Here is a 13,152-nt window from a genome sequence, read left to right on the forward strand (position 1 = left end):
ACAGTCTGTTATACCTCACAGTACTCTGCTAGCACATAGATGAACTGCAAATGTCAGTGTGAAACCTCTGAGTCCGAGATGATTATTTTTCTATCGTTCTCCTCTCTCTGTCTTTCCGAAGACACGAAAAAGCAAGCGACTGCTCTCTGTGGACCCTCTAGACTTCAACCTACGTTCTGAGTACTCTACCCACTCTCGCCGGCATTCTTTTCAGGTACACACACACACACACACACACACACACACTCACACACACACACACACACACACACACATACGCATACATATACACACACATATGCACACACACAGGCATACATACACATACATACACGTACATACAGATACATACATACATGCACATACACACTCACACACATACACACACACACGCACACTCATACATATTAATCTGTATGATGAGAACTCTCCTTTATTCTGTACAAGCTGTCAGTAAAGCTGGTTAACAGCTCTATGTTGTAGGGTGTGATAAATCCTTTTGCATAGTGTGGCCTTAAAGAAAGTTTTTCCTGCAGATGTATTTATTTCCGCTATCGCTGAATCATCTCATTGATTTGTTATGTTTGAATTGTAGTGACAGCAGAACAGATGTTTGTATTAAAACTGGCAAGCATAGCAAATTTCACAATCTAACACACAGAATCCAACGCATACACTAGGGGGTGGTCTCTTTCAAGGCTATCAGAATATCAGTGAATAATATCCAGTTCTTTTGGATCAGTGGAGGCTTGCTTGGACATCTCCTGCCTGTTAAAAGGCCTTAGTCTGCCCACAGCTGTTACACTATCACCCTAGCCTTAGAGATTACATATATTTGAGTCTCCAACGTCATAAGTGTGGCCTTTTTGTTTTGGTGTTACTGATATGGTCATGTATTGGTAATCTGTAAATGTGTCCCATGACTATTCAATAATAAGTCATTTTTAGTTTAGATTAATTCAAAGAATCTTGCCTCCGTCAGTCTTTGCTTTGCTTTATAAACGGATCATGACGATATTTACACTGAAGGCAAAGTAAAAGTCATTCACGTCCTGCGTGCTGTTTGAGGACGATGACGTTTCCACGCGAGTTGTCCGGGGTAGTGACACTGTGCTGTGATGTTCTCAGTATTCAGGCAGTCAAGACGGAGTGATGCAGCGAGAGGCAGATCTGTCCTCACTCTTTAAGCCGATTTTAGTGGAAAACGGCAATCACGGACAAGGTAACAGGTTCCACCAAACAGCAGGACACGTCCGGACAAACCAGATCACTGTTAAAAAGAAAGACAGCTCTGCTGACTCTGACTGACTTCTGATAATGCTAATACAGAATGAATCATTTCCTCCTCTGTTTTTGAAAACATCTTGCCACTGGTGGTCACTCCACTGCCACAAATTCACTAACCATAAATTACCACAAACTGATTAACCATTAGTGATAAATACTCGACTGCCTATTTAGGGATTCTAGGTGGAGGTATTTTTCCAAACGAGTATTGTTGCTATTGATGATGATGGCTTTTCCTATTTTCAGATGACTATATATACTCAGGACAGAGAATTGCCTATGCACAGTCCTTCTCAAAGACTAGCCAATCCTCTGCCAGCAGTGCTAACTGCCCCCCGTACCGCGAGCTCCCCTACAGCGCAGAGAACTCAGATGAGGAAGACTCCCAGAACTTCCTCCCATATAATCCACCCCGTCGAAGCAGTGGAACTTCATCACCAGACGGGGTTCCACCACAGGTACTCTAACGAAAGGAACAGGACCACAATACTATAATGTAACAATTACAAATGAAGGAATATATTTGTATTCTTTCTTTAAGACTGGCCCTACAGGGAAGTCTCAATGCAGCTATCTGAAATTTAAGAACAGACGCATGATGACCCTGTCTTTCTCTCATTTGGACTTGTTTAGATCATTGAGTTGAACAGACGTCTGTCAGTGATCGAAAGTCTTCTATCTCGTCTAGAGCAAAAAATAACTCTTCCGGAACAACAGGTGATTGACGTTTATTATTTGTTGAATCCATGGATAGCATTATGGATTGTATCCATACATGTAACAGCTCAAAACTGAAACTTTTTTAGAAGACAAACAAAGAAAGTGAATGCATCTCCTTTGGTCTTAGTCAGGTTTATAACCGCAGTGTTTAGATGCATCTCCTGTACTTCTCTCAGGCTGTAGCCCAACAAGAGGAACCATCCGAGATTGATCTTGAGGAACTGGAGCTTAGGAAAAAACTGGTTGAGCTGACAGGCAACATCAGTGATAAAGCTTCATCATCTGAGGATGAGGAGGAGCCCAAAAAACCTGAGGAGGACAAGAGTTCCCTAGGAGGAGGAGGAGGAGGAGGAGGAGGAGGAGGAGCGGTGTTTGGCCATGCCTCAACGACTCAGCACTCCCCAGGAAGATCAGACAACTACAGCACCTCCAGGGATTACCTGTCAAATGAGCCCCAGAGGGTAAACACAACATAATAACTTATAAACTCACGTAATTAATGAATGAGCTCAACAGGACAATGCTCCTCACCAGTAAGAATAGGCACAAGGTAAAATCTTGAATTGGTAAAAAAAAAAAAAAAAGGAAAAAATAGAAAAAAACCTTTTGATGAGGATCTTCCATTTCTGTTAGCATTTTTCTTCCTTTTGAAGGCCCGTTCGCTTGGCAAACAGTGATACTGACAATAATAATAAATTATTCAATGAGAACAACAAATGGTAATTATGCTGTTATGCATAACTGGTCACTTTTGGTGTCCGATCAAGTAACACCCACATTTATGCACAAAAACTTACACAGCTAATGTTAACACAGAAGGTATCTGGTGTATTTAGCAAAAGCTGAAGCAATTCGGTATAGTTTTGCATATATATTCCTCTTCTTTTTTTTTAATTGCTCTGTAAAAATGAGTTACACTACATGCTGTGCTCACGTCTTCAGGATCAGCCCCTTTAAAATGTCCTTTTCGGTTTTTACCCTTTCCACCAAAGAATGCAAGCATTCAAGAATTGGAACACTCTTGCGAATGCAGTTGGAATGTATGATACTCGGTTGAAAATATTCGATTGTTTGGGGCGACTTTCAGGCAGTTGAGCTGCAGAATGTTTCTTTAAAGGAGTCATAGCCATTATCAGCAGTGGTACTGGGCCCTGTAACACTCCAGGTATTTATAGGCTTAATGTCCCTGTGACTTTGACGTTGGGGAATCTAATACGATGATGCCCAGATGGGTTTACATAAAATCATTACATTAAAGAGTGTCTGCAAATGATCCAAAGGTTCTTTTTTTGTTTGTTTGTTTTTTGTTCTGTTTCCTTGTTTGACTGTTTGGTTGTCTCGTTCTCATCATTTTCTTGACTTCTGAAGGCTAACTTCAGCGTTACGAAGCCCGTTGATCAGGAGAAGAAGACGTTTGCCCCTGAGCCTAAGGAGAAATGCTCTTTCACTGGCACAGCCTCTGAGTTATCCCAGCTGGAGGGCAAAGTGAAAATGGCGGCCGCCAGAGTCCAGAGTACACAAAGCGAGGTGACCTTTCATTTTGATTTAAAAAAAAAAATATATATATATATATATATATACATATATACATATATGATTTACTGTTTAAATGTTTAAACTTTGAATGTGTGTCATTTTCCGTCCAGGTTTCAGATATCGAAAGCAGAATTGCAGCACTAAGCGCAGCCGGAATGACTGTGGAAAGTCCACGTAGAAGGGTAGGTAGAGGGAGAGAAAAAAAAAAAAGAAGTTTGTTGAACTGCGGTATGATAGGATGTTTATTTGTTTATTATCAGCCCACAAAATTATCTGTATTTTCACTGTCCCACCAAAAGGTCTGGCAGCGTGACTGCACAGGGGCAATAGGTCAGTGTGACTCACCTGTGTTACATGTAAAACACCCTGCTGCTTTCTCTGATTTAAGCTGAATATCATGTTTTTATCTCTTTCTATCAGGCATCAACCGGATCACAAAGAAGGCTCTCCCATGACTGCCCCATCAGTAAGAATAAGGATTTACATCTTCTAATTTCACATTTTTGATTGAGCTGAATGTGTTCAGAAGACTATATATATATATATATATATATATATATATATATATATATATATATTTTTTTTTTTTTTTTTTTTTTTTTTTCAAAACTACTTCAGCATTAAGTTCAACTCTTGGTTCTCCATAGTTTCTTGAAATTATTTGATTTGATCATTTTGTTGTCAAGTTAGCAAACTCTGGGGGATTTCCTTAGAGATGAGGGACAGTCTAAATGAAAAAAAAAAATCAGTAGTTTACACTTCAGTACACTTTACACTTTACACTTCTAAATCTGATATCTCTCTCACTCACTCCCCTTTTCTCTGTTAAGGGTCCACCAATGCCAAAAGGCCTCTGAGGAAGCTAAGTGGCATGTGATCAACCTCGTGGAATCCTAAGACATTTCCCGTGTTCCAGTTTTCAAGATCTGAATTGTCACAGAGAAGAATGCTTTCATTTGGGTTTGAGCACCTTATTTTATATATAAACATTTATGTAATAGTAATTATCTATTCTAGTAGTAAAAATAGTAAACTCATAATAAAGTGTAAAACACACATATAAAAGATACACTTTCAACAATTCCTAAATCCCTTTATTTCATTTTATTTCCTAATTCTATAGTTCTTTATTTGACTCAAGTTTCTTAACTACTCTTATTTGATAGCCTATGTTAGCTGTCTGAATTTGCTAAACTGCGTGAAAAAAAAAAAAACTGTAAAGTGTAGCTGGAGTAAGTCAGTGGTTCTCATCATCTGGTCCCTGTTAGCTATAGGGGAGATTAAGGGAAAGGGAAAAGCTAATTTTCCAGTCTAATTTTCCAGTCTAATTTTCCATGTTCTCGTGGAGAAGATCAATGCTGGAATCACAATATTATTGGTTTTCAAACATGTGTCCTGGTGCTAGGAAAAAATTGTCTAAAAAATTTTCTCTAAAAATCTTTCAATGGTATTTGTGGGCACCAGATGAAAAGTGTTTTATAATAAATTGACTGGGGGTATGCTGTTGTTACAAAAATATGTGACAATCATAATCAGTGTGGTGGGTGTTAAAACCCTTTGATCAGTGATACATCTGGCCCAGCTGTGTGTTCATTTAAGCTTTTTTCACACTCCAGTTCTTTTGTATACTGATAGCTTTGTCTTTACATGGGCAAAAACGGATGGCTGGATTTCTTTTCCTTCAGAGTAACAAATTTCCCAGAACAGAACGAGGACAAGCATTGAAAAAAAAAAAAAAGAACCCGAGCACAAAAGAGCACAGTTCTGAAAATATACTGAAAATATACTGAATCAGGCTTTGAAGGAAATACTGATGAGCAATGAAAGCATATTTTGCGGTTGGAAGTTCTAATAAATGATTAAAATATCCCAGTCAAGCATAGGGGGTACCTTAAGATGCAGCATTTTTAACATTTCAACATGGTTGATCAAAGGTATTTTTGAAAGCAAAAGCAAAATCAGTCTCTTCCTCTATAATCGGTAAAGCCCATAGTATCACTGACAGTAAGGCGCAGAGTAGTAACACTGTTTGCTGGAGTGTGTCCAGGCTTAAAAAGTCAGGCTTTGAAAACGAGAGGAGGAAACCGAACAGGACACACACCCCAGAACGCTGACATATCCTCTACACACTGTCACGACTCAGTCTGGCACGCGGTCTCACATTTTTTCTTCAATAAAGAAAGAATGGCATTTTCATTTTATATTTATTTTTAAGATGAGAACCACTGAACTGAAATAGTTTTTTTTTTTTTTTTTTTTTTTAAATTATGTATCCTTTTGTTTTTAAATATAATCCTATTTTAAATAACACTTTTATTGTCGTATCAACTCTCATGTGTAGAAAATGCTTTTAGGATTTTTTTGTGGTGATGTAATTTTTCCTTTTGTTTCATTAAATATCGCCTACTAATGGAAGCGTGTCTATTCATTTGTGCAAAAAAAAGAAGAAGAAGAAGGAGAAGAAGAAGAAGGAGAAGAAGAAGAAGAAGAAGAAGAAGAAGAAGAAGAAGAAGAAGAAGAAGAAGAGTCACCCTGTGCCTTTCAGTAGATTTCTATGGGATTGTTCATATGAAAAACACTAAAAGAGTATCCAGACATCCAGACATAACTGCTGCTACATTACCCAGTAGGTTGCTGGATCTCAGTTGCAATTCCTGTCATGCAGTAACGTACGATAATGCAATTTCACCAGGGCCATGGTCTACAAGCGTGCACAGTGGTTTGAGTAAATGTGTGCGTTTTATGCGTGTCATCGCACAAGCAGTGACTCGTATGACCTCCTGTTGTTGGTATATATGTACAGTGCATGTATGAATGGTCTGGGTTGGTTGCAACCTAAAAAGGCATCCTCCAAGAGATAAAAAGGGAGAGAGAGAAAGAGAGAGAGAGAGAGAGAGAATTTACCTCACTGAAAACAAATCATTCAATCTCCTTTCAACACAAAATCACATTTTACACACCAGCCTTCCTCAGGCATATCATTGTCTTCAGGACCACACAAGGTGGAGCGCTATTCCTTCTCTCTCTGGGTTTTCGGGATAAATATACATATCCTCCTTCCATCGTGTTCATCACAGACCAGATCCACAGGATCATTCAGTCCTTTTGCATCTGGTAAGTGTAACACTATTCAAATGAATGTTCTAATTAACACGAATGTTCTAATGAACACTAATCTAGCTAATGAATCTAATCAATGTCTCTTATTAAAAGCAAGTGTTCTTATGTCCTCGTCAGACTGGCTTTAACTGACGGTCTGTTTGTGAGAGTTAGGACTGCGATGAGAGACAGTGGAATGCAAGTGTCTTAACTGATTCTACTTGCTGTGGACCAATGGTTTACTTCTATCATTTTCAGACTTTTTTATCGATGTTTTTGGCCCAAATGAGGCAGCCGCCACCATTTAGAAATATGAAAATATATGATTGGGGTTTTCAGATACTAGCTGAGGTAACACTGAAGAAAGTGATGCATATGTTTCTCTACTATTGACAAAATTGCCCCAATCAACAAAAATGAGAAGGGATGTTTGAGGCTTTCTGCACTTTGGTATGAATTGTCTGAGAAACCAAAGTATTATTTTCATGCTGACATCTTTCTGCGTCACCCCTGGCTTTGAGAGATGAGAGTGTAGCTTCATAGAAGTATGCAGATGGTCAGAATTGTCTGGCTGAAAATTTCATATAAGACACACTTTGTCTGCTGTGGAATAACCAAACATTTTTGTTGTATTTCTTATATTTGTTACATGATAACATCAGAAGTTCAACAAAATTTAAACATGTAATACACAAAATTATACTTTTCTTTAAAAATAGCTTCAGCTACTGTGTCAGTGTTTCAGCAGTAGACATTGTTCTTTTCTGTTTTTCCTTTTTTTTTTCGCTTTATTTTTATTTTCATTTTTCTGCTTTTTTGATGTGAGGATGTGAAGGAGCCTCAACACACGCGACACTGCAGAGCTGTTTTCTGCAACAATGCTTATCTCTGCACGGCAACTACTAAATAATTACTCACTGCTGAACAGTTCCGTCGAGCCAACCACAAAATTGCCTCGAAGTTGTTCCATTACAAAAAAAAAATATTGTTAAAGGTAAATACTGGGGCGTAGGCACTGTGAGAAGTGAGGATCTTTCAACACAATGCACCATATTAATGTAAATTCCCTGAGTTACAGAGGTTGCACTGATGTGATGAAAAAAAATCCTGACGTTTTTCTTTTTTTTTTTCCCCTACAGACTTGTAATTGTGGTTTGTCTCTCTGATTTCGTGATTCTTCTGAGATCTGAGATCTTTGCCATGGCTGTAAAACTGTTTGCTTCACTCTCTGCCCTCCTGCTGCTCCTCACCGCGGTCCGGCCCAAACCCCACAGTCTTCACCCGCCGCGCATGCTGGAGATCAGAGGTGTGTGTTGTCCTTTTTTCATGTATTATCACGCTTCAGAAACATTTCAAATAAACTCTGACAAAGATCATTGTATATTATGTTCTTTAAAAAAAAAACAAAAAAAAAAAACAGACATCACCTAGTGTCATTTTCAAATTCAAACTGACACCCCTGCGTTTCTCTCTTTCTTCTCTCAGATCCAGACATAGACGCCTCGTGGTATAAAGGGCGGGGAATCCGCCCCGTGGGACGGTACGGCCGCTGGATGGTCGAGTCGAAAAGAAGCCAACAGCCAGATTACGGCAAACACAGATTAGATTATCCTCTCGCTGCCAATGTGGCCATAGTCATGGACTGACGACGTCAGATGCATTTTTCTCCTCATCTGTACTCTGTGGTGTCCTAACATCAGCCTGCTCTTCCTGTCACAACTGACTCCTTGAAATATTTTCTTTCCAAATCATTAACTGATGTTCAAAGTACACGTTTAAGCACTCATGTCATTATGGCTATATCAAAATAAAAATGTTGAATTGAATGGACTGGCTGTATTAAGGTTCAGGTACAAATCAGTTGATGGAAAGGAGGCTCTTCATTTTTATAAGCTGCAGTCTTGTCTGTCTGTAACCCACAGCATCCAGTAACTTCACCACTGAGGGTTTCCACACTGAAACGTATATCACATGTCTAAGTATTTGAAATGAAATGGCTGAATTGTCTGATTCTAGCAGAGAGACATTTGAGATGAGTGCATGGAGAGGACCTTCTTTATTTTTATCTCCAGCTTCTGCAACACATAGGCCTATTACACTTTTACGCTCGCACTCACATCCCATAAACGAATCATGTACGAGAGAGCTGCGTCACTGGATTACTACAAATGAATCTTTAATTTAGTTTCATTGTTCAATGCATCAGTTTATTATTTCCAAAAATTCAATCTGGAAGGACATGAAATAAACCGTCAAAACAATCACTCGGACCAAACTGGGACTGAAAATTAAGACAGTATGACAGAAAAAAAAAAACATAAAGACAAAAACAAGCCCTGTGTCTTTAAACAGACGTCAGTGACCCCTTTACCTTGCTTTTCTTCTTTCTTTCTTCTTCTTCTTTTTTTTTTTTTTTTTAATGTGAACAGTGATGTCAGATAATTAAACACACCAGGCAGAAGACATGAACAGAGAGAAAAGGGGGACATTCATGAGCAGTGGATCAGATCAGAGCATCAGACAAATAAAGTGTCTCTGAGAAAGGGAATGCTATTGTGGTCTCCGGCAACTGGTTTCCATTTTACAGACTGAAAGATTCCTCGTATTACAGTGTATTGGGTTCCATGGCCGCAGCCAGCCCCGGTTCATACTCAGCGTGTGTTGCGGTTCGCCAAGTCTGTTATGAAGCACCACTAGGAATGTGAAAATGCCACATCCAGTCAGTTCTCAATTTAAAAAAAAAACCTTCCAATCACACAGGTCTTCAGAGGCACGCGGGTTGCAGCGACATCAAACTCTAAGTGGTGCTCGAAAAAACCGGTGTCGCTGAGGTTGAACGTCCGCCCTGGGCGGAGTCAGCGGTCCAACGACCGTTTCTGGATGGCCTCGATAACGACGTTCTTGAGGAGGGCGATGACAGAGCGTGGATCATCGCTGCTCACCACAGCACTGCCAGACACAATCATGTTAGCGCCGGCCTGCAGGAAACCAGAGGGGAAGGTGAATTTATCTACGGGCAACAAGATAAGGACATCACGGCAGATTCGGCAGCTGTGATTCTGCCCGCAGAGAGGCTGTTTATGCAACTTTTGGTTTCTGTTGTTATCTTTAAGGGAACGAATTTACCACATGCTGAACAATAAACAACAAAATCACAGGCTGAATCACTTCTTATAACTTAATCTAAACTGTAAAGAATTAGCATAAAGACTCAAGTTCAATCCATGACAACATCCTAAACACACACACACACACACGCGCGCGCACACACGTGCACGCACACACACGCGCATACACACGCGCACACACACGTGCACGCACATACACGCGCATACACACGCGCACACACAAAACAAAACCAAAAAATGCTACATTCCATTTTATCTTAAAAACACTAGCATTGGGTTTAGGAGAGGCGTCACTGAATGGAACAAAAACATTCTCAGAGCTGAGAAGGCCACTGGCAGATCTGAGAGGAACGCTGACCAACCTCAGCACATTTGTGGATGCTGCTTGGTCCAACCCCTCCATCAACCTCAATGTCAAGGGAAGGGAACTGACTACGCAGCCAGCTCACCTGTGGACAGGTATTCACAAACAAACAAACAAACATCAGAGGTTAGATGATTGCTGATTTCTAAACATTTACTAAGATAGAGTTCATTCACTTCCTTGGTTGACTTTGTATATTACAGCAGGATTCTAATTCTATGAACTGACTGAACACATGTCTGGCACAACACACACATTTATCAAACAAAAAGAAAAGAAAAGACAAGAAAAGAACCTTTGGCATCATGTCTTCCATGAACTTCTGGCCACCAAAGCCAGGCTCCACAGTCATGACAAGGGCCATGTCGATCTGTCCTGCCCAGGGGGCAAGCTCCTCCACCGTGGTCCCAGGCTTTATGGCCAGGCCAGCCTACGCAAACACATACCTTCAATTTTCGCTTTCACAGTTACTGGCTAAAAAAGGTAAACGGAATCTACACACTGAATATTAAAAGGTGTACTCTTCACAGTTTCTTTATTTATTACATACTGAAAAAAAATCAAATAAAAAGTGCAAAGTCCAGGTGGAAAAAAGAGCCACAGCAAAAATTTCATTGTTTCATGCTTTTTTCAATGTCTACATGCTACTCTTAACTACTCCGATACAGAAATATAACCATACGGACTGATCAGTCCACAGCGCCACCTGTGGTAAGACGCAATATAGCAGTGAAATGATGCTGTTGCATATTTATTCACTGCCTGCTTTCACCAGAGTTTCATACTGTAATTCTATGGAAACCTAGTTAAACTTGTGCGATAGGTTCAGTTTTTAAGCAAACCTTCATCCCACTCTCTCTGATCTCCTTGATGAGGTTGCCTGGATTGGAAGTGGCCTCCAGGTGAAAAGTGTACTGATTGGCTCCCGCTGCCGCCATGGGCTTCACCCACTGCTCTGGCCTCGACACCATCATGTGCATGTCTGTGAAGTAAAAAAAAAAAATTTTTTCACATCCCATCTTTTACACTGAATGAGAGATTCATAACAATGCTATATCAATAACAGATAAAAGTCCTGCTGATCTGTCACCTCACCTCTTCAATCTGAGTCTGACTCTGATTCGTTACCAAGGAGTCAAGTATGCGCACTACTCAGCCAATCAGAGACCACAGGGGTTGGTTCATTTGAATATCAATGGCACTTTGGCCCTGCAGAACTGGACTTGAGCAACTTTGCTCTAAAGTGACTGCAACACCATTACATAATGCTGTCTGGCAGTCAATCTGCCATTATTGTTCAGCAACTCTGATCAAAAAAGCCTGGACCAATAGAATTATACTCTACTCTTTAATCATACTAAACTGCTGTTAGAACTCTTTTGTGTGGGGGTGCCATAATATTCAAGTCTATCTAGGTTCATCATAAAGAAACCCTAAAATTGAAGGAAGTAACCCCAGTAAACAATTCGTTTGTTTCGTGAAGATCTTGCCAGCTGAAAGAGTAAACGATGTTGCAAAGAGAGGAACTTGCCAAAGAATGGATCAGGACCCAGTGTGTTTCTCAAACATTCCACCATTGGGTGCCCAAATGTGATGTTTGGAACAAAATGCCTTTGAGGGAAAAACAGAATAAAGTGTGACAAGGGAGAAACAATGGTCAAGTTTCACATTTGACATCTCAGCTAGAGAACTGTCACTTTAATCAGAACTGGACAGAAAAAGATCTACGGCCTCTGGATTAACTTTTGACACGTGATTCGCGGCTGTTTTATTATAATCTCGTTAACGAGGCAAAAGAGCCGACCTGATATAAACTTGCATCACACGTAACTTGCATCCTCTATAGCTGTCTCGCGTACAGCAGAGTACAGTGTGGATTTTAGGACAATTCTAATTTAACGACATTACTAGGTTGTTTCGTGGCTAAAGCTACTAACCGTAGCTAGCCAGAGCAGGAAAGAATCAAACATGATCGATACCCGTCCATGACGTCGAGATGGAGGTAGTCAGCTCCGCACTCCATCATCCGTTTGCATTCATTCCCGAGCTGTGAGAGATCACTGCTCAATATAGAAGGACCGATTTTTGCACTATAAGACATGCTTGCGCCCTACTGCTGTTCCACACCAGCTCCCTTAAACTTATGTGAACTTCCGGTATGCTTCTCACATCTTTCAAAATAAAAGTCTATTAATGCACTCTGCTTTTCAAAGTAAATTCCGAAAGCAAGCTGACGTTAAACTAAATTGACGAAATTAAGAAGAAAAAACACAAAATTAAATAATTATAATAAAAAAGAATTAAATAGGAAATATTTAAGGAAATGTAAAGGAAATTCTATCACACATTTTATTATTTAATATAAGAAATGGAAATACAAAGGGAGGTCCAACAAACCTTATAAATATTATATCATAGTTTCTTTCTCTCCAGCCTCCAGCCTCCAAGTTGTCTTCCGTGCTTTTGCACATCCCTGTCTGAACTGAGATCATTCATTAAATAAATCCCGAAGCACCAGAAACATAAACTTTTTCAAGTTGCACCCAATGCTGTCACAAGTGCCCTTTTGATACGCCTGCAGGGCCATTTTTGATTTGTAAAAAGTGATCATTTTTTATTTTTTGTGGGCATAAGATTCGCTGTTTACCTTCTATCTTTTTCTTGTTTTGCATGGCAAATTCAAGGGATGGGAAAATCTGCAACGCACACATATGCTAGTGGGATGTAATACCTCACTGTCACCTGCAGATGGCCCCAATTCAGACGTTACTGTTTCTTTTTCTAACGGACCATCATTCCAGGGCTAATCATGCTGTTCTTGGTTAGCTCAAGGCAACACTTAAAGGGCTTTTATACAACACCTATACAGCAGAGTGTAGACCATCTATGCAAGAAATCGACCCAAATCATTCTGATGAGCATTTCTGCATCTTCTGTTCCTCTGTATTAGAATGTGGCTGGAATGACTAGTCCTCATCTCTGCAGGTATGACTTTGATGCCTTAAATGCTTGCAAAAA

The 13,152-nt window shown here is 39.8% G+C and overlaps 2 protein-coding genes across 5 annotated transcripts in view; one reads left to right on the forward strand and one right to left on the reverse strand.

Annotated features, from left to right (window-relative positions):
- The window catches only part of mlphb (melanophilin b), a 12,953-nt gene extending 8,533 nt beyond the window's left edge, over nt 1-4,420 (forward strand). The window contains exons 6-14 of the mRNA XM_030786555.1: nt 122-214; nt 1,129-1,222; nt 1,534-1,745; nt 1,921-2,004; nt 2,184-2,468; nt 3,376-3,534; nt 3,654-3,725; nt 3,964-4,009; nt 4,374-4,420. Coding sequence (XP_030642415.1) covers nt 122-214; nt 1,129-1,222; nt 1,534-1,745; nt 1,921-2,004; nt 2,184-2,468; nt 3,376-3,534; nt 3,654-3,725; nt 3,964-4,009; nt 4,374-4,420 — 1,092 coding nt within the window. The remainder of the gene's footprint in view (nt 1-121; nt 215-1,128; nt 1,223-1,533; nt 1,746-1,920; nt 2,005-2,183; nt 2,469-3,375; nt 3,535-3,653; nt 3,726-3,963; nt 4,010-4,373) is intronic.
- Nucleotides 4,421-8,796: 4,376 nt separating this feature from the next.
- Nucleotides 8,797-12,269, reverse strand: rpe (ribulose-5-phosphate-3-epimerase). Of its 4 annotated transcripts, none has more exons than XM_030786092.1 (6): nt 12,114-12,269; nt 11,666-11,745; nt 10,977-11,116; nt 10,430-10,564; nt 10,133-10,219; nt 8,797-9,620 (listed from the first exon to the last, which is right to left on the reverse strand). In XM_030786092.1, the coding sequence occupies exons 1-6, from the start codon at nt 12,233-12,235 to the stop codon at nt 9,498-9,500; spliced, it is 687 nt and encodes a 228-aa protein (XP_030641952.1). In that variant the 5' UTR covers nt 12,236-12,269; the 3' UTR covers nt 8,797-9,497. The 4 variants fall into 4 exon arrangements, with proteins under 4 accessions (XP_030641952.1, XP_030641954.1, XP_030641951.1 ...); XM_030786094.1 differs by having other exon boundaries at nt 10,535-10,564; nt 10,947-11,116; XM_030786091.1 differs by having other exon boundaries at nt 10,947-11,116.
- Between the last annotated feature and the right edge of the window lie 883 nt (nt 12,270-13,152).

The sequence above is a fragment of the Chanos chanos genome, chromosome 10, assembly GCF_902362185.1.
Source record: "Chanos chanos chromosome 10, fChaCha1.1, whole genome shotgun sequence".
Lineage (NCBI taxonomy): Eukaryota > Metazoa > Chordata > Actinopteri > Gonorynchiformes > Chanidae > Chanos > Chanos chanos.